Below are 20,960 nucleotides of genomic sequence, written 5' to 3' on the forward strand. Positions count from 1 at the left end.
TTTGGCTGCTCTGCTAAGATTGCCAACAACGGTATGAATTGTCTTTGGGATCTGGGTTCAGGGTTTGAGGTTTTTTCCCCCCATCTTTATTCCTTCAGTCTCTCACTGGATATTTATGTGGCTGAATTATCATTTAAAACTTAAACTTGAGGATTTTATTTTTTCCCTCAAGCTACTTCAAGCTATTTTAATCTGTTTTTTCTCTCTTTTTATGATCTTGTTATTGTACTGTGTGTACGTCTGCTACTTTATTAAGTGCAGTGCCTTGATACTTGTAAAGCCTGATATGTTTTACCTCCATGAAAGTACAAATATTGATTAGCGTCTTTAAAAAGTTGCTATGCATTTACCAAGGATATACAAGATCCATGTGATAGTAAAAGAATAACTACATATTAATATTTTGCGAGTATTTAGTAGTTTTCATCTATACTTCTCATATGGGCCAGATTCTCAGCTGATATAAATTGGTACAGCTACACTAAAGTCAATGGAGTTATGCCAATTTGCATTAGCTAAGGAGCTGGCTCAAAGCACTTTAAAAGTGAGTTATTATTATCTTCATTTTACCAAGTGGATAACTGAAGTACAGTTGTCCAGAGTGAAACATCAAATGAGTAGGTCAATCAGGACTCTTTGCACAATCCACTAGACCACAACCGAACAGCTAAATGATATGTTATTCACAGTCTCGTTATTGTCGTTATTTATAATCCTCCTTGCTATGTTCTACGCCAGCTGACACACCCCTTCTCCCTCTCCCCCCACCAGTAGTCCTATAGATAAAAGGATCAATCATTTATTTTCCTCAGACTGATAGGAATGGGATTGATCACAAGACACTGGACATGCTCATGATGAGGGAAACACAGATCACTTTCTTTGGATATGCGTGGCATTGTTATATGTTACAGTTCTGTTTTTAACATGAGAATCCTGATCTCTGCTTTGGGATGCTACTAATAATAATTTAGGAAAGATTTTAAATTCGATTTTTAGGATGTACATTTAAAAATATTTATTCTGACTGATCAGAATTCCAGATCTGAATGCGTAGAGATAGAGGTGACTGCCATTTACTTGATGTAAGTGTCCTCTCCTGGGGAATTTCTTAGAGAATTGCCAAGCACAGACAGACTGTTTCTGATACTGAAATGAGACCATGCTCTGACTGGGAAAAAGGTAAACCACAACTATGTTTATAAATCAAATATCAGCTAGTTATGTTTTCCGCTGCAAATGAGAGATTATTCCAATGATTTTGTTAGAAAATGAAGCGATCATTAAAAATACTATAACATGAACCCTGCTAGATTACATTTCTCATCTGAAGTGAAAGCTTAGACAGCGTGATAAATGATCTACAAACATAGTTGTAGTTTGCCTCTTTGCTGATCAGAGCATTGTCTCATTTCAGCATCAGAACCTCATTTGGCAGTTCTTCACCCCATTTCCCAGGAGAGGACACTTGTACCAAATAAGTATCATCCACGTCTGCACTACCCCTTGGAGTCTGAAGAGAAGCATACTCATCATTAACAAATGGCACAGAGCTACCAAGTTCGATTATCCTCATCCTGGTGCTTCACAGACTTTCAAGAAACACACGACTCCCTCCTTCTCCCTTCCCTCTCTAAAATGAGCCAACTCATTCCTAAGTCACACTATGGTGGTTTGAAAAGACTCTTTCCCTCAAATGCTCATAAACTCTTTCCCTCGTCCCTCCCAACTGCTATCAGCAGCCAGCCTTCTCTTGAGCACAGAGCCACTCTGGGCTCTGGGCCAGCTCATCCCTGGCTCTGTTGTAGGCACGTAAGTGTTTTGGCCAGAGACAAAGAGGTGGTTTCCAGCTGGGAAAGGCAGAGCAGAAAGGCCTTGACTCAGCGTTATCATTCAGTAGCCACAGACTTTCTTTTCTCCTTGGAACAGTATGCCATAGTAGTCTCACTTGGATCCAGAAATCAGTCAGACCCTAACTTGCGTCTACCTGGGACTTGGCCAATTTCCTAAGGGGTAACAGTTCTATGTGTAAACAGAGAATTCCTGTGTCACAGGAGATGATCGTTATGGCCAAATGAGAGCCCCACAGTACTTGGCAATTGAAGACTGGCTTCAAGTGAGGCAGTGACTTTCAAAATGTAAAATCCAATTAAATTAAATGACTGTTTTTCTTCATTCTATTCACCACTGAATTAGGTTTTACATTCCTAACAGGTTTTAAACATGAGATGATCATTCATTATGTTGCAAAATGTTTAGTATCACAATATTCTGAGTTCGTATATTACTATAAAAAAGAAATAGATCACAATTTATAAGCATCTCTGACTGCTAAAATAAACTTTGCAGCTTTGCTCTGGCATATATTTTAAACATAAACACCTCAGCATTTATTAATTTGAGATGTTTATCTATTCATAGTATTCTTCCAATGAAGGATCGCATTCCATTTTTTTATAAGATTCCTGGAGACCAAAAATGCAGAACCAGTGATTCACTAAAAACTCCATTCATCTTCTGAGTAAGCACTGAAAAACCATCAACTTTGGAGGTGAGTGAAAATAGAAGGTAGGTTGTGGCGTTCTACAGAGCAGAAGACAGACTTGTTTAAGAATCTAGTCCTTGTGGAGTAGATATCATACTAAAGGAAATTGTAATAGCAGCTATGTTTCTCTGTGGTGCAATGGGTCAGCCCATTTGGCTGTGAACCAGAAGGCTGGTGGTTCAAACCCACTGAAGTATGGTGGTAACCCTGTGTTACTTCTCAGTGGGGAAGCACAGCTCAGTGGTTTGAGCATTAGCCTGCTAAATTCAGGGTTGTGAGTTCAAATCTTGAGGGGGGTCATTTAGGGGTCTAGTGATTGGTCCTGCCTTGAACAGGAGGCTCCCTTCCAACTCTGATATTCTAGTGAAGCTCTGAGACAGGGATGTACAGGCAAAAATCCAAGTGCATGTTCTATGTAAAGACTTATTTCAAAGGTGGAGCTCATTTCTGAAATAGCTGATGTCATTTTCAATCATTACTTTCCAAAATGGAACATGCCTTGCTGCAAATTGTTCCATGAATTCGATTTCTGAATTCAAGTTTTTAGCATCAATTATTATGGAACAATTTTCAGATGTATAATTTTATTACATTAAATCACATTTCTTCAAACATGCCAAAGGAACTGGTCATCTTTGAAGGCTGTGAACATGACAGGTTTGAATTTCAGAAAATAAACTAGATCTGTGTGAAACTTGGTGGTTTTGGTTCACAGGCATCAGTAGAAATTTGGTTTTACTTTGTGGAAGTACACATCCTGAATTTTGTATTGCTTTCCAAATCCAGAAATCCCTTGATGACACATGGGGGAAGGAATGGGTCTATTAGCCAAAATTTGTCCCACCATTTCTTGAAACTCAGCCTACACTCAGTCAAAAGGTCACACCTCGGTAAGTCTTACAGGGTGGGACTGTTAAGAGTACTGTGTGGACCTCGCTAGCTCTGCTCCCACTGAAGTCAATGGGAATTCACCAAAAAGTTCACACGGAGTGAGGCTCCAGAGCATGTAGGACATTTCAATTCCCCGCACAAGAACCAAGCATCATGTCCCCCACCCTAATAAAAATGGCTCTCCTGCACCATAAAGCAGGAAGAAGGCCAGGTGTTCTCCATACTCTGAATAAAGCTCTGTGTCCATCTTCTGCATAATACATATGGTTATTATTTGTATTACAGTAGAGTCTAGAGGCTCCAGATTTGATGATTGTGCTCACTGATGTACACACACACACACACACACACACACACACAACTTCTCCATATAGTAAATTGAGAACATTCTCTGTTTCTGACCCATTGATGTAAAGAATATGTAAGCAGGGGGTCTTTCAGAGGGTCAAATCAGCTATTTTCTCAGAATTTGGTTGCAAATAATGAGGGAAATTATCAACTTCTTTTTCATTCTTTTTAATAAGATGGGGCAGGGTGGAAAGAGGACTTTTAAAATCATCATAATGCAAACATGGGCATGCTGATCGTTCAAAAAAAAATCTTAATATCAGCTCCCTGCTAATTGTTTTGTTTCTCTTTTCTAATCTAAAATTCTGACAAAGAAGAAAGGGGTTTTCTTTAGTATGATGAATGATAGGACATTCAGATGCCTACTTAATGACAATTAATTTACTGTATATCCATGCAAGTTAAGATAGTTTTAATTAGTTTTTACAAAGTAAAAGGGTAACTTCATCCTCTCTTTAGATAAAAGAAGCTATTGCCTGACTAAACACATTCTCATCAAATAGAGAAGGTGAGGCTAAGTGACCTTCTTAGGATTCGCTCTTATTTTAATTCTCTATTTACTGTTTAAAATAACCCATTTGCATAATACTGCTTCAATTTTTTTGTCTTTAGTACTGAAATAATCCCTAATTGAAAAGTTGCTGTTATAATGAATCGCAAATGTATGATCTCAACTTTAAAACCAAACACAAAACAAATTAAAGTGCATATATCAAATATCTGTACAGCTTTCCCTATTTGAGATTATGTTTAGGACAATTTTTTTATGAATGTACAGAGATCATATGCATCAAAGATCAATATCCTTTCCTTTAAGCAAAGGTGCTGGAACTAGGGATGCTGGGGGTGCGGCAGCATCTCCTGGCTTGAAGTGGTTTCCATCATACATAGGATTTACAGTTTTGTTCAATGGCTTTCAGCACCTCTATTATAAAAATTGTTCCAGCACCTCCCTTTAAGTAAAAAGAGGTAATTATTTGTGATGCTGAAGCTGTAATTCTATGCATATTATAGCAAGCTCAATTCTCCAGCCTTTACTCCACAAGTAAGTCTTTTGATGTCTCTGGTGTTATTTGTGTAAGTGATACAGAATTTTCTCTCTTTAGGTTTTCCTAGAATGCCCGTCGTGGTGGTAGGTAAGTGCTGAACAGGCAAATTACAGTAGGTAAGCATGCCAGGTTGGATTGGGCCCATTATTTATCAAGCACTTTGGGATTCAAGGGATTATACACAGTGGACTAGATCCTCAGCTAGTGTAAATAAGAATAACTCCATTGACTTCAGTGGAGCTACGACAGTTACACGAGTTGACAATGTGTCGAAGTGTAAGTGATTATTATACTTACATGTCTTGAACCAAACACATTAATAACCCTTTATCCCCCCACCCCCAACTCTCTCTCTTCTCTTTCAAAACCCTTTGAAAAACTCCATCTTCTGTGAAGTTTATCAGAAATAAGGTCCACACGGCAGATTCTGGTTTTCATAAGCACCTCCGAGTAGGAAATGAGTATGTTTGGAATATTTTAACTACTGTAATGCACCATGCACAGTAATTGAATATAGAATATGTAATTGAAACTGAATTGTTACAAAATGTGCTCACCTTCCTTACGACTAATAGAATAAAAACATTTAATTTGCACACTCAATTCCTCCACAATATATCTTGCCTTACTTGCAAAACTTATCACTTATTTAACATATATTTAAATGAATTTCCTTGTGTGAATTTCTACGTGTGAGCCTCATAATTCTTACATTATATGCAGATTACTTGGGATCAGTAGCCACAAAACATGGTCAATAATGAGATATAGACCTGAAGAAACCACATGCTAGCAAGGAATTAAAAGAGTCACAGGCTAAACCATTGCTCTAATATCATGGCTTTGTGCTGCCACATGAAAGGCAACAAGGTTTGATTCCCAGGGCCGCCCGGGGGGGGGGGAGGCAAGTGGGGCAATTTGCCCCAGGTCCCGCAGGGGCCCCACAAGCCCTGGTCCGGCGGCAGTCTGGGTCTTTGGCAGCATTTCGGCAGCAGGGGGTCCTTCAGTGCTGCCGAAGATGTGGAGCAACTGAAGGGTTCCCCGCTGCCGAAATGCTGCCGAAGACACAGACCGCTGACGGGTGAGTACAAGCGCCGCAGCTCTCCGACTTTGCCCCAGGCCACCTGAATCCTCTGGGCAGCCCTGTTCATTCCTACCCTCAGTCTCTTACTTCCCAAGTTATGGCGGAGAGGGGGGAATGAGAGGATTCTACAGACAGCATTAGCAGCTGATGAGTGAAGTGCTTTGCACAACTCAATACTAACAGTAACTCCCTTTGGAGCAGTGTGCAGCTTCAGATGGAGTGCTCTCTACTCAACTTTGCTGAGAGAAATAGAGGCCACGATAAAAGGTCTTGAACATGGTGCAGCAGGTGGAAGGAGGTACATAGCTTAGATATTTAAGGCAGCATCCTTGGGGATTTGGCCATCCACTTTGCCTGAGCCAGAAACAATCTCAAAGCTTAGTCAGTACTAGGATACATAATGTTTAAACATATCTGCTGCTTGTTTTAGATAAATTCTATAAAAGAAGAGTTGACTGGTTGCTGTTTGTTTTGGGTTTTGTTTTTTGTTTTCTGTTTGTTTTGAGGGGACAGGGACACTAACTAAGGTTAGGAAAACGGATGCAAATGTTTATTTATGAACAATGAATACTGGTGTCAACAGCACAAAAATATCAACATTAAAAATAAACATGACTTAATGTTTGTTAGTGTAAGGTAACCATTTCAAAAGCTTTTAGTAATTTAGGAATCTGAGTCCACTGAAAATTAGTTTTGCCCACAGCCCTTTATTTTTAGAAGCAATCACATTTCTCTCCCTAGTCTCTTTCAAAGTTTATTATCAGATTCACTTTGCCACCTCTCACTTCAATGACTTTTAGGCCCTGATCCTGCAAAGATAACCATGAGGGTACAAACTTCTGCATCTGCACAGTGCTCTACTGTTGACAGCGGGGCTTCACGTGAGCATAGGAAATTCACCCACGCGGCTCTCTTTTCAGGATCAGGGCCTTATTTATCTCACTTTTTTCAGCATGATCACTTACTATCCATGGCGTGAAGGTATTCCATATGAAGGGCACCAGCTCCTGCAGTAGCAGCTGAAGGAATAATGTCTGCATATGGGCTGCGCTGACCTGCCAATAGAGCCATCTGATGGTAATATTCAGCTGGACTGACTCCAGCGTGTGGAGCTAAGAACACAACATAAAAAAAACACCATTAATGACGTAAGACAAACAAGAGGCAAAATTTTATTACTCCACTGCTTCCCTTTGGCTATTAAACTGGCTTGTTTATTTTTTAAAGCAACGCAACATCTGCAATATGCCCATGCAGTCAACATACTTCAACCAGTGATACTGCAAAGACATCATTCACAACATGGCAAGACATAAAATATTCATTTACCAGTGACATTTACCATCCACAGTGACTTCATTTTTTATATTTATTTTTTAAATGAATTTAAAAGTGACAAACTGACAGGCCTGGAAACTAATATGTTTTATTTAGTCATAGGAAAAGCTAACCACAAGCAGCAAAAACTTCTCTCCCGCGCCAATATGTCTCAATCTTAACCTGAAACACCTCTTGCAAAGCAGGTCAAGTTCCATGCTCATTCACATCTCTGAACGCCCTGCTGAGAATACCAAAAGGGGGGAATCAATGGGGGAATATTTTGTGAAATGCAAAACTGAACTAGGACAAACTAATTTCTTTCAAGCAAATTAGTTGCCAGACAGGAACAATTTATAGGCATTTTTAGCCAAGGCTCGATTCATGTTAATGAGTAAGTCCCCTCACCCCCCATCCTACAAACATATACATGAGTAATGGAACTCATGAGAGTGGTCCCAATGACCTCAATGGGTCTACTCAGGTGTGTACGGTTCAGTGCCATAGAGGAGAGAGGCTGTATATGCCATTACTGTGTTCATGAATCATCCAATCCCCTGCAGATAATCTCCTTTACTCATAAAAAACCCCCACTTTTTCTGCAAAAATTATTCATGATCTGTTTTTCCTCCATACAATTTTCAAGCATCATTAAACTCCATGCCATGAACTGAAGTAACATTGGACTAAAATTTCATTTCAGTGGCCCTCTGATGTTGCAATTATTACTAGATGGTTTCATGGACTGAGCAGAAGATTAGTCATTAGAATAGATGGTTTTATTGTTGTTTCTGCCACAGACTTCCTGGGTGATCTTGGGCAAATCACTCTACCTCTCTGGTCCTTACCTGCTCCATTTGAAAAATAGAGATAATCATACTTCCCTAACTGTGCTCATAAGAACGTTGTGCAGCATGGTTCATTAATATCCATAAAGTACTTCAAGATCCTCAGATTTAAGTGCTGTACAGCAACAGAGTATTTTCATATTTATACTTGTTATTCAGTGCCATTCTTCCACCATTTAAGTGGCTATGTTCTGAGTGGAAATACAACTTTAAGCACTGATCCTGCAAACACTGAATAATTTTATTCACATAGGACTACTAACACAGGTAAAGTGGCTTGTTTGCATTAGTGTTTGAAGGAGCATGTCCACAAACACAGGATCCAGGTTTATTCTAAAAGGAAAAATGAAATGGCAGAGTTGGGGTGGGAGCTCCTGCAGGAATAGGATTGATAAGAGTATTTCACTATATTATAAAATAAAAAAGTGTTCTCTGTTATATCCTGAGATCTGACATAAATGAAGAATAAACATTATTTTAAATCAAATTTTAGGAAATGTTAAAGGAAAATAAAAGGACTTTAGACAGTGCAGGAAAGGAAACAGCAAGAGAAGTAAGCTCAGAATCATTCTTCTTGTTTTCAAATTACAAATTGATTTCTAAAATAAATATAATCCACACCTTGCCACTGTCACTTTCTATAAAATGACAAGAAAAATATTTGACCACAAATTAAAAAAAAACCCTCAATCATTACACTGAGTCATTGATTTTAAAGTTTTACAGTAGTAGACGACCATGATATCTTTCCAGACACACTTAAAACACTTCCTGAGCTTTCTGACATAAGTGTCTGGGTTAACTAACAATAACATTGGCTGCAAGCTTTAAAATGAAATGCTTCAGAACCTATAAAGGCATATAGTGAGCACATAACTATATTACCAATGTTCCATAAATTGAAAGAATATTTGGTTTCCTTAAGAAATCTTTCCTTAAGACCACTTTTAAATACAAGAAATTGGCCAATTAACAATGGCTTGGTTGAAGGGTAATTGAGTTCAGTTATGATGTGAAATTTATTTTTTAAAATATGTAAGTATTTTGTAAAAGCAAAGCTTGGTGTGGCTACTCACATATGTAAAGTTCCTCATGGGCATATTTGCAGGATTACCCCATTAAGTGGGATTCTAAGACTAGCTCTGCCCTGTGACTGGACCTTTACACTTTGAGCTGTTCAGGGCAAGGATGGCTGTCCTGATTCTCTTCCCATTTACACCAGCTTTTACACCAGGGTAGCCTCAGTGGAGTTACTCCTGCTTTACACCTGTGTAAATCAGAAAAGAATCACACCTCCTGCATAGAGGGCACTACTGCAATACACAACAATTGGCTCAGTTCTCGGCCCCACCTCTGGTTCCTTTGTGTTGCTGTGGGAAATCCATGGGTGGACCAAAAACAGCAGAGCTGGCTCCACACCACTTGTTTTCCTCAGTAAGGCAATGACATGGTATGCAAAGCACTCAGCCAGATCTTCAGCTGCTGTAGCCATTGTCTACAAGTTGCATAACTTAGAGCAGCTTTAAAGCTACTCTCCATTATGCGATGGGCTGTTTGGTCCCTGGCCATCCCAGGATCAATGCAACTGTGGACTGAACCCCCCCAAAATTATTTAATGACCTAAAGCAATTTAACTGGCAAACATCTCATCATGACTTTTAGAAAAAAACAGCATAATTTTACATGTCTTCAAATGCAAACTGTGTGCGACAGAATTTATAATCAAGCCACTTATACCTTTAGCAGTGTGTGTGTACACAGGTACACACTTAATCTATTATTTATTATTTGCATTCCAGTAGAGTCTTACCAATGTGGTAGGAACTGTCAACAAACAAGGGAGATTAGGGTCCGATCTGGGTAGATCTGCCTGAATAAGAGCTTTAGAGTTCCATACTTGACTCACTAACCTAGCTAACTATGAATTCTATGCAACATATTTTACAACGGTTAATTAAATAGTTTTTTTTTATTAGGATACCTATGAAAACTTCATGCTGGACAACAGAGATGGCAGTATGCTGATTTTTTAATTTCCATGTGCAACTGAGGTGGAATTAAAATATAAGTGAAATTATGTAGGAATCTCTTCTGATAGCGGTTATTAAATTGTTCTTTATATCAATAATTTTTAAAAGCCCGTATATGCATAAATTTACTTCATAAGTTATATTACCACTTTAACTCTTTCACTTTATAATATATGCCATCAAAGTGTAATTACAATGCAACTAAAATGCAATGATAATAAAAGCTATAAATTCTTACACAATTCCTTGTAATTTTTCTTTGTCCATTTATATTTACCAAGGATTTCGCTGTGTGAAAGCTTCCACTTTCATAATTAGTGCTATTTAAGAATTCAGGACTTTTTTTGGCTCATGGCGGTATGCCTATAAATCAAATTATACTGCATAGTTTACATGCTGTATGTACCATGATACTCATGCATGCATACACTCTTATATGGCAGCTATCATTGTGCTTTGTAAGCACCTATACACTGAAAATCAAATATATAAATACACACAGAATATGCAGTAGAATGTTTTAGAATCTATCTTTATAAGCCAATCTCTGGCCTTAAGAGGTGACTCTGCTGAAATACATAAACTAAGTACTAACTTTATTTATTAGGAAAGTTTATTAAATTTTCTTTTATTTGTTTTGTGCCTACAATATGTTCAATTCTATACACAGTTTGCAAAAATAAATACAATCACTGCCATAAGAGATTACAATTGGTTCTGTTTTAACCTGTCTAATTAGTAGTTTCTTGAGAGATCCCTTAAGACAGATTTTACTACAGTGAACGTATGTCTACATTTCTGCATATGTACATGTCTCTGCCAATATACATGTACATATATTATTATAAAAATATTTGTGGGGGAAGGGCATGAGAAAGAGAGAGATGTTTCAAAAAGCTATTAAAAAGTTATATATATTCTACAATAAACATATAGAACTTCTTTGTGGCAAGACAAGGATTTCCGAATAATCACCGAAGTGTACTTTTAAAATGATTTTGTCAGTCATCATATAACACTGTTTGTTAAAATAAAATGTGTAGAATTAACAAGGATTTACATGACAACCAGGCTGCCTATATCACCAGTGGAAATCTTGACATGCATACATACACTTTGATTGACATTAGGTCATTACAATTTATTCTCATAGGAAGAATATGCACTCATCACTAATGGGTTAGAGTAAAGGTATAGGCTCTTACAGGTGAGAATTAATTAGTCATCCATTTGAACGAAGCACAGTACACAGTTTTCAAATTCTGCTAAAGGCAGTATGTCTGTTTCGTAAATTTGTGTGAGCACTGGGACGAGCTTTTCCTTAATTAAAATAGTAGTTTAATTATCTTCACTAAATACTCACTTGCTAATTTGGCCCATTTATAACTCCACTCAGCACAATATAGCAATTTTGAAACATCAAACTACTAATGTACTGTTAAAAACAACAATTCTCAGAATCCAGCCCATGTGTGATTCTGTTCATTGCTCACTAAGGGAAAATTCAAGTTTAAATGAATGGGAGTTTTGGCTAAGGACTGAGTAGAGATTGCAGATCTTGGTCCTTTATAATTTAGTTTACATCCGAATAAACAGGGAGGTAATATCTACATTGTACTCAGACCTCAGGGAGTATGTATGCTGTATGAACGTGAGTATGTATGCTTTCCTTGTATGCTGCCTGAATGTGAGTTATTTAAATATGCTGCACCTGATTCAGATCACCAATCATACATCTCATATGAGTGAAATTTCATTCATCTTATCCTCAGCTAGTGTAAATTGGTATAGCTCAATTTAAGTTAAATAGAGATATAATGACCCTCATTAGCAAGTGAGTGTGTTGTTAAGATAATAAAACCGCTATTTTAATAAAGGAAAAGACCTTTCCAACACAATATATATCTTGAACTTGCTGGAGATATGCTGATTTATACAAGCTGATTTGATTTCAGTGCAGGCATTCCTGATTTACACTGGCTTAAGGTAGGTCAGAATCATACCCACAAAAAAGAAGATATTACAATCCATAAACATTGTTACATTTTTAATTCTGAATGAGAATTTCTTTTATTTTTTGCTGGAGTTTCAACGTTTGTGAAATGTACAAATGACCAGCAATAGGCTGGTGAAGTATTGAAACATTTATGACATAATGAATATGGCTGACAAATCTGCTGAAGCTGCTTTGAACAAGGAAAAAAGAGAAACGTTGACAAGATTAATATAACTTAAGTTGTCACAATGACAGCAAAGAGGAAGCCAGTCTTAAACCCACCGTCAGTAGGGCTGAGTCCACGGGCTGCCGAGATCATGGACAGAGATGGGCTACTGTGCAGTGATCGGATGTAGTCCATGTAAGGGTTAATGTAAGGGTGAGGAGGGCTGAAGGGAGATTCTGATGTTGCAGCCGGATTTCTGTGTGGGGAAATTCTAATGAACGGAAGGTCTGAATATGTTGGGCTACTAGATAAGGCAGAAGGCCTGGAATAAAGAGAGAGAGAGAAAAAAGAAAGATTATCTATATAGTCAAGATCACAAACATGGACAGAAAAAATAACTGTAAGGTAATATTCATTCTATAAAGAACAACTGGGTTGAACATGCAATAACTTCCACTAATTTCCACTGCCTAGAGAGAAAAGAATAGGGAACGAGTTCTTCTCTGTACCAATTGTTAGTAATATTTCTCTGAGCCATTTTTAATGTAAACCGGTTTTCAGTTTACACATTACATCACTCCATAATTTTTTTCCTTTGGATTTCAGAAGAAAACCAATCTAACTAGCATTAAATATGTACACCACGTATCAATTTCTGCTATAATACAGAATGCATGCTGAGATGCCTAATAATTTACAACTTCTAAAAAGTCTACTGGAAGAAGTTTAATAAGATCTACCTGAACCCATTTCCTTGATTTTCCAATTTATCCTTATTGTAAAGTGCACATTTCTATTTATAAACAAATTCAGATGATTCACAGTTTGTAAACCACTATGAGGTTTGGGCTTTTCTACAACTATTTTTGACAATGCTCATTTACACGTGTGATGCCAAAAACCAGACAGCAACGGAACAAAGGTTCTCCATATGTTTGTTTTTAGCATGGCGCCACAAACTGACCTGACGCCAACAACAAGAATTCAGTAATTAACCACATCGCTGTTATTAAGGAGGAACAGAATTTTTTTCTTAAGCTACATCCACAAAGCTGTAATGAACTAAGGCTGAAATGCCACTTCACAGTTGAGAAGGACAAATAACCTGTCCTGAAAACACCCCTTGACATCACACCCTGATAGGACCATGCCCATGCTCTGTGTTGAGTACCTCCTCTCACAGCATCCATGCTCCAAGGCACTGGAAAAAAAAATAAAAAACTATTTTCATAAGGAAGGGTTGGAGAGCTCACCCCTGCCAACCAGTTCAATCATGAAAAACAATGATTTAGCCTGTCATGTATTTGCTGTAGTTGAACAGGCTGACCTGAACTAAATGCCTTTTTGTCCCTGTTTTTCCAATTAATTTAGCGTATATACAGAACAGAGACAAGCGGCAGCTGTGAGACCAGCTGGGGCAGCTCATTTCTTTGATGCTGCTGACTTACATAGAATAATAAAAAAGAGACCTGTATTTTTGTAACATACACACCACAGTCAGTGGGGGTTGTTGCTGTCACTTATAAGGCAACAAAATGTAATCTGAGGTAAGAGTCAATTCTGCTCAGCTATCAGCTCAGAAACACTAATGTACAAATGGGACAAAGATCAAAGTTATTAGTTCTTAACTGCACATCAGACTCTCTGAAAGAAATACATGAGAGTCATAACATTTGGGGAATAAAGATTTTTCTCCTGTTTCTTTGTATTTCTCCATCTTTTCTTCCTTCCTTCCTTCTTACTTATATGGCTCTTGTCTGTTTCTTTCACTGAGAAGGTTATTTTCAAGGTAAACCCCTTTTTGCTTTCCACACCTGAAAATGTCCCTTTGTTATAACGTTTATGTTATGCCCCTGCATTTTTGTGTGTTAAAAGCAGACTCTGGCAATCAAATAATTGCACTGGGATCCAAGCAAATTATCCACAAATACCTAACCAATGACCAATAAACCTTTACAGGTGTTTAAAGTGTAGTTATAGTTAGAAAAGCAACCATTACTCAAAGCATCTTTTCTCTGTGTGTTTTTGAGTTATCTTTGCTTTACCAATCAAAATAAGATTTTAAAGCTGTTTCTACAGTAAAACTCACAATTTATGGAAGAAGAAACTGGCTTCGTGGTTCATTGATAAAAATTGACATGTAAAGTTCATGTCATAGAATCTTTTTAACTGATAATGATGCAAGGAGCAGAAAGAACACTGCTGGACATCACATCACAGGGTGAGTTTCCCATTCCAGCAGGGTAGAACATATTGTACTTGGATTTGTTAAATTGAGCAAAGGTAACCAGAAAGTCACTGAGAGCACAAATTTGGAACCTCACAATGTCATTCTGCAGTCTTGGTTTTTGGCTATGGTAACAAATCAAGAACTATTAGAAATCCACATTGAATGTCACAAAGTAAAAGCCTTGATGTTATCTGGTGCATATTGAACGGTAAACTGTTCAATGGATTTTGTCAATAGGCTGAAAGCCTATGTTATTCTCAATCATTTGTTCTCCAACTGGTCAACAGCCAAGTAGGGCAGCAGCAAGAACAGAGTTAAGAGCCAGACAAGCCAGCTCACCACCCCCCTTCCAGATCAAAAGGGAGCCATTCAAGGACATTTCATCCAGAAAGCCCTCCCTCACACGGTCCTGCAAGCTTCTGAGAAGGCTATGAAAGGCCTCAGGTCCCTGGAAAACACTCATCTCCAGGAGGCCAGGAGAAGCAGCATGGATACGGCAGCATAGGGGGTGTCGTCAGACTCCATATTAACTTTTCAACTCCAGACTAATGTTTTCTGATTTCTCCCCAACATCTGAGTGTAACATGCTACCACCCTCCTCCAGTCACCTCAGCTACCTTTGTTTAGAAAAACAAACAAACAAACAAAAACAAAAATCAGACAACAACAACAGATCAAAGGTTACATAGCCAAATAAGAGCAAGTATTTGTCCTTCCCTTTCTCACATCCTTATTAATAGCTGCTTCGTCCTAATATTGGGTCTAATTATATTCTGTAAGCATTTTGGGTAGGAACTGTGTTCTATGGGTCAACAAAGCACCTAGCACACTTTGAGCACTGTGTAAATAATGGACAAAGAATAAAGCAGCATGGACTTGGGCGATCTTCATAGTATAATTCAGTGACAATCCAATTACAAAAAATGATAGCAGTCCACTGGACATTGAGATGGCACATGACAGGTCTTCACATACCCTGGCAGATAAAGGATTTATGTAGCTGGTTCTACTTTGGGTACAAGCTTGCTCCAACTGAATACAATTGCAACATTTTGTTGATTTCAATAGGAGCGGGATCACTTTCTTCAGCAACGGAACGTCATGGCTCATTTTGTAAATTTTGTATCATAATCATCCTTGACCTCACATAGGTGAAAATCTCTATGTCCGGTGGGAGAGTAGAGCTCTTTCTGTGTTACCTGCAGTATAATAAAAGGCTTGCAGAAGGACAGGCATCTGGTTCTCCACCTACACAGAGATCCGACATTTTGAAGGAAATCTGCACAAACCCAGTGTTACAACCTATCTAATCTACCCATACATTTTCCTGTAGCAATCATCACTATAGTAGCTAAGCACCTGGCCTAGGAAAGCTCTTAAGTGTGTGCTTAACTTTAAGCACCTCAGTAACCTCATCCCTCTTCATCAAGCAGCTAAACAGGTGCTTAAAGTAACAAAGAGAGGTAAGCACATGCAAGCTGAATCAGAGCCTCAGTGTTGCTGTATCTACTCCCAGAGGCCCTGGCAACACTACTCTTATTGCACTCTGAATAATTCTTTGGCGACTGAGAGATATTTCCAGCTTTCAGTAAAAGAAATCATGGGGCTATGTTTTACTGCTTCTATTTTTCATAATGGTATATTCAGCTGATTCTCATTAAATCACTCTGTGAACCAGATAACACCCGTCTCCCCAAGGGAAAATCTACAGGTGGAGGCTATGGGAGAAGACAATATGGGAGAGCAAGGTTGTTCCTCTCCAGGCATGATATCTAGGGAGGTCTCTAGGGAACTGCTGGAGACATAACCACCCTGATAAAACCTCCACAGTGGCTCTGTTCACCCATGGCCCTCCTTCTGCCTTGTCTTCTGAACGCCCTCTTACCTCCACCGCCTCACCAGAGGAGTGCTCAAGTGAACAGCTCATTGCCCTTTTCCAGGCAATGTCTTCAAGGCTGAAAGGGGACAAAATGCACACGCGTGTGTGCGCACACACGCGCACACCAGTCAAGACCACCCCACCCATATAATGCAAGGCTGTAAATTGCCCACTGTCAGTCTACCAAGTCTCTTCCCTCTCCCTCTGTGCAGATCCCAACTCTGTAAACAACTCTGCACATGATGCGAAGAGGGTGTCAAACAGGCAGCTGATTCATCTTCTGTGCAGGAGGGGTGCAATCAGCATGCGAGGAGCTTGGGGTTTGAAGCTGGACCGGTACACGTACCTTTCCCATTTGTCATGAGTTTTTCTGGATGATCTAATAAAGACATCAACCTTTTTAAACAACGTACATAGCGATACTTGTTCAGCACTTGCCATTAAGCTGTGCAGCACTGCAGATACCACAGTGTTTAATGTTCATTGTCCTTCAATGTTCACTTTTTATGACCAGTGCTGTACTGTAGGTAAGACATTTGATTTGACAGTTACCTATCGGGGAGATGGAGTGACATTTTGCTTTGCTGTTTACAACTGCAACCACAGAAATCCTCATCAAACCAATGACCAGTGACATCTTTTACTAACTTACAGTTTAGCTTTTCAAAAACAAAAACCGAGTGCATTCCAAATTCTTTCTGGAAGAGAAGGAAAATTAAAAGCCAGCACATCACAATGGGTAGAAGCTATTAAAAGATGTCATCAAAGTGTGTTTTTTTAACTGAATAGAGAGGGAACAGCCAGCAAACCCGTAAAACAAACACTGAAATATATAGGTAACACTCCTATAGTTAACTACAAACAATAAAATACACCAAAATTATAAATATAAGTGTTGGAATTCTATTGCACTTTCCTTGTAGCACTAAAGAAACATTTCCTCACTTTGTTTATGCAGGTGTTTTTTTTCTCTTTACTGGAGAAGCAACTATGAGGCTTTTGTATTTGGCACAAGAAGGGTGAACTATTTAAACCTATTCCAGGATGCGGTACCCTATTCACAGGTGGTTGTATCTTATACAATCTCAGTGGGGCTGTCATGGTTCTTCTATTGACACTAAATAGTGGCTACGCCTGCTATCCAAAGAGTTTCAGTTTTATTGGAAATTGTTACCAAGTTCATTTGCAGCATTGATAGGAAGGTTATCAGTCAGGGGACTGACAGCATTAGAGAGCCTTTATGCCTTTATATCAGCTGTTCCGAAACTCTAGGGCAGGCCTCCCATGGGAGGTGTGGAAATGTGTTAAGGGAGGTGCAAGTTGCGTGCTTTTTGGGGGGTGGGACGAAGAGCTCTGGCTGTCAGTCATGGGTGGCTGGGGCTGGTGCTGAAGGTGATTGGGGCTCGTGCACACCCAGAAGGTGGGGATAAAGGGGATAACCGGAGCCCTGCTACCCAGGCTCAGGCTCTCCTCTCCCTCACCCAACCCCTCACCTGGAGGCAGTGGAGCTCTGGCTGTCAGCCCTGGGGTGTCAGCAACAGCACAGAAGCAAGGGTGGCAATGGGGTGCTAAATCGGCTGTGAAAAGTGATAGACAAAGATCACGTTTCACATTGCCTCCCTTACTTCTGTGCTGCTGCTGACATGGTGCTGCCCTCAGAGTTGGGTGTCCGGTCAGCAGCTGCTGCTCTCCACTCTGCCTTCAGAGCTGTGTGGTGGTATATGTACTTGGGGCGGGGGTGGAGGGACATAGGTAAATGACTGCGGACACTAAGAAGGGAGGCCCGATTAAAAGAGTTTGAGAATCATCACTCCAGCGAACATGCAGGAATATGGCAGAGGTTGATGACGATCGTCACAGACCCCTGAGCAGTGACAGCATACTATGCAACATGAGTTGATTTTCCCCATCCAGTTCTAAGGGACACAAAAATTAGTCCCTGTCACTGGCAATCTGATAAGATAGGCCAAGGACTGTATGGATGGAGCCTTGCCCTGCCGCGACCTGTGCTCAATGGCTCGTGTGGATAGAGGACTTCCATTCAGAGTGCTGCCTGCCCGGCACTTCATAGGAGATCTGCAGTCACTTTTATTTTACTGGAGGAGAGGGGGAGGATAGGAAGCAGACTGCAGAGGAACCACACTTTGCCATTAAGTAAGTGCTCTGCTTTAAAATTAAGGAAAAATCAAACGCTCTCAGATCAGTTGCGGACAGAGGGGAAATCCTGTCCCTTCCTCCATAGGGATGGAGGGTGTCTCGGAATTACTGCAGTTCTGCTATGAATTGGGGTGAGGTGTTGGCAGGATTTGGAGAGATTCCACAGGGGTGAGCAGGGGTGCACCTCCTGCATCCTGTGGGGCACACCTCTGCAGTAGCCCCCTGCTTAACAGTGCGTAGTGGGGACTTGGGGGAGCGCTTCCCAGTCTTTTCCCTCCATTGACAGTGGAGTGGAGTGAGGCATGACAGCTGCACAGATGGCTCCAACCTTTAGGCCATCTACAGGCGCGACACTGACACAGCTACAGGGCCGTAAGTAGGCTGCTGCAGCGCCACAATGTAGATGCTTCCTCAGCAGTGGAAGAGGTTTTTCCATCACTGTAGGAACATCATCCCCGTCCCCTCCAAGCGATAGTAGCTAGGTCAATGGAAGCATTCTTCCATCGATAGTTGTGTCTATATGGGGGGTTCAGCAGACACAGCTATGTCAACCAACTTTTAAGTGTGGACCAGGCCTTAGGTTGGCGACATAGATGCAGAGTGTTTCTCTCTGCCCCTAACCCCCAAAGTCTGTTCGGCAGCTTTCAGGGGATGTGAAGGAGGGGAAAGATTCTTTCCCTTAGCTGTCCAAAGTCAAATTTTTCAAAGTTTGAAATTTAAAAAAAAAAGACTTTTTTTTACAAAATATTCTAGCTGTTCTTTCAACCTACTGTTGAGCTAGTCAAAATATTTTTGGAATTCAGCAAGGAAACATAAAACTCCATATTTTTTTCACCCACTAATGCCCTCCTGCTTTTTCCCTACCTTCACATACTGCTTAAGCATTCAGCCACGTGTCCTGGGATGAGAGATAAGCAGGGGATCTCCCCCAGGTTCCATCCAATAATCTATTATTAAATTTAGGCTGAGACTGTGTATTCTTAAACTTCTGTGGCTGTCACAAGAACAGGAGAATGGGGAGCTAAGGTGGCTTTAAGCTTCGGTGACCAGACAGCAAGTGTGAAAAATTGGGTCAGGAGGTGGGGAGTAATAGGAGCCTATATAAGAAAAAGACTCCCAAATCAAGACTGTCCCTATAAAATCAGGACATCTGGTCACCCTACTTTAAGCCAATTTTGTGATTCCCTAATTCTGAGTCCTGGGACTACACTAAATCGTGCAGAGATGTACTGCAGTACACTCTGTCCCTGCACACCTCTCTGTCTCCACCCATTATGCTGGGAACAGAGCTGGGATACACTTGTTCTACCGGCCTCACTCCAATCGTAGAACACCTCTAACATGGCAGTATTCTCTAGGGGCTATTTGCACTTTTTGTAGCAGCATAAAGAACCTGTATCATAAGAAAATCGGGACCAAAGATGAGGTTTTTTTATTCGTGCTTAACAAATAGTTTTGAAATCAATATAAAACTGTGGGTTTTAGGGTTATTTTTATTTTGTGTACTGCTTATCTTTTTTAAAACTGTATGACAATTTAAGCATTTCCTTATTTTTAGAGGAAATCTGATTCTAGACTGGAAGCTTTCATGCCAAGTTTTATCCTAAGTTTTTAAAATGGCCCTCTCATTAGTGCATTGAAAAATAAAAGGCAATATTGAAAACAGTAAGCAATCTATAACTACAGCATCTCAAACATGACATTGTGCTAAGGCTTCAAATAGAACAATAATCTATCTTAGAGAACAAAGCTTGTCAACCAACTGGAATGAAATATTATAACATAGCCTAATTTATTATTGCCTTTTAATACTTCTTGTTATATTACTAAAATGTCAAAGTTCAAACCTCGATATTTAATCATTTTCCAGTAAGTCATTCACTGCAAGAGCTAATATCTATGCCATGCTGTTTCTCTGATATCCATTCAATTCTGTATTGTTTGGAGAACTGTAAACATAAATATGCCTATGGGTTTGTTTGGAAGGGTTTTTGTGAGTAATCTTTAGAAGACTGTCAGCAAAACAATAAAGTTTTTATTTCTATTTGATATTAGAATAACAAAAAATCATCCTTGTTATTTCAGACAAATGCAGTCCTATTCTGACGCATGACTGAATGAATAGGTTTGGTCAGATATCCCTTGTTAAACGACTAAGTTTGCTTAATACAATATCTATATAAGCCGATTAACCCATTAACAATATGCCTGTTGTCAATGAAAGAGTATTTTATACCAAGAAATCCTGATCTCTGGAAATCTGGGGCCTGATCCTGCAAACATTTACTAGTGAGCCCAGTGCTAACGATTCTAAGTAGTCCAAATGATCCCAATGTTACTACTCAAAGTTATAAGCCCCACACTCACTAGTTGGTACTTGCAATATTGGGCTCAGGGTACTAATTATGTCCCTACAAAGC

At 39.5% G+C, this 20,960-nt stretch overlaps 1 protein-coding gene across 3 annotated transcripts in view; it reads right to left on the reverse strand.

Annotated features, from left to right (window-relative positions):
• The window catches only part of GLI3 (GLI family zinc finger 3), a 257,580-nt gene that overhangs the window by 71,062 nt on the left and 165,558 nt on the right, over positions 1-20,960 (reverse strand). For all 3 annotated transcript variants that reach the window (XM_030551398.1, XM_030551397.1, XM_030551399.1), the window contains 2 exons: positions 12,391-12,596; positions 6,883-7,029 (listed from right to left, as the gene is read on the reverse strand). In XM_030551398.1, coding sequence (XP_030407258.1) covers positions 6,883-7,029; positions 12,391-12,596 — 353 coding nt within the window. The remainder of the gene's footprint in view (positions 1-6,882; positions 7,030-12,390; positions 12,597-20,960) is intronic.

Source organism: Gopherus evgoodei, chromosome 2, assembly GCF_007399415.2.
Source record: "Gopherus evgoodei ecotype Sinaloan lineage chromosome 2, rGopEvg1_v1.p, whole genome shotgun sequence".
Lineage (NCBI taxonomy): Eukaryota > Metazoa > Chordata > Testudines > Testudinidae > Gopherus > Gopherus evgoodei.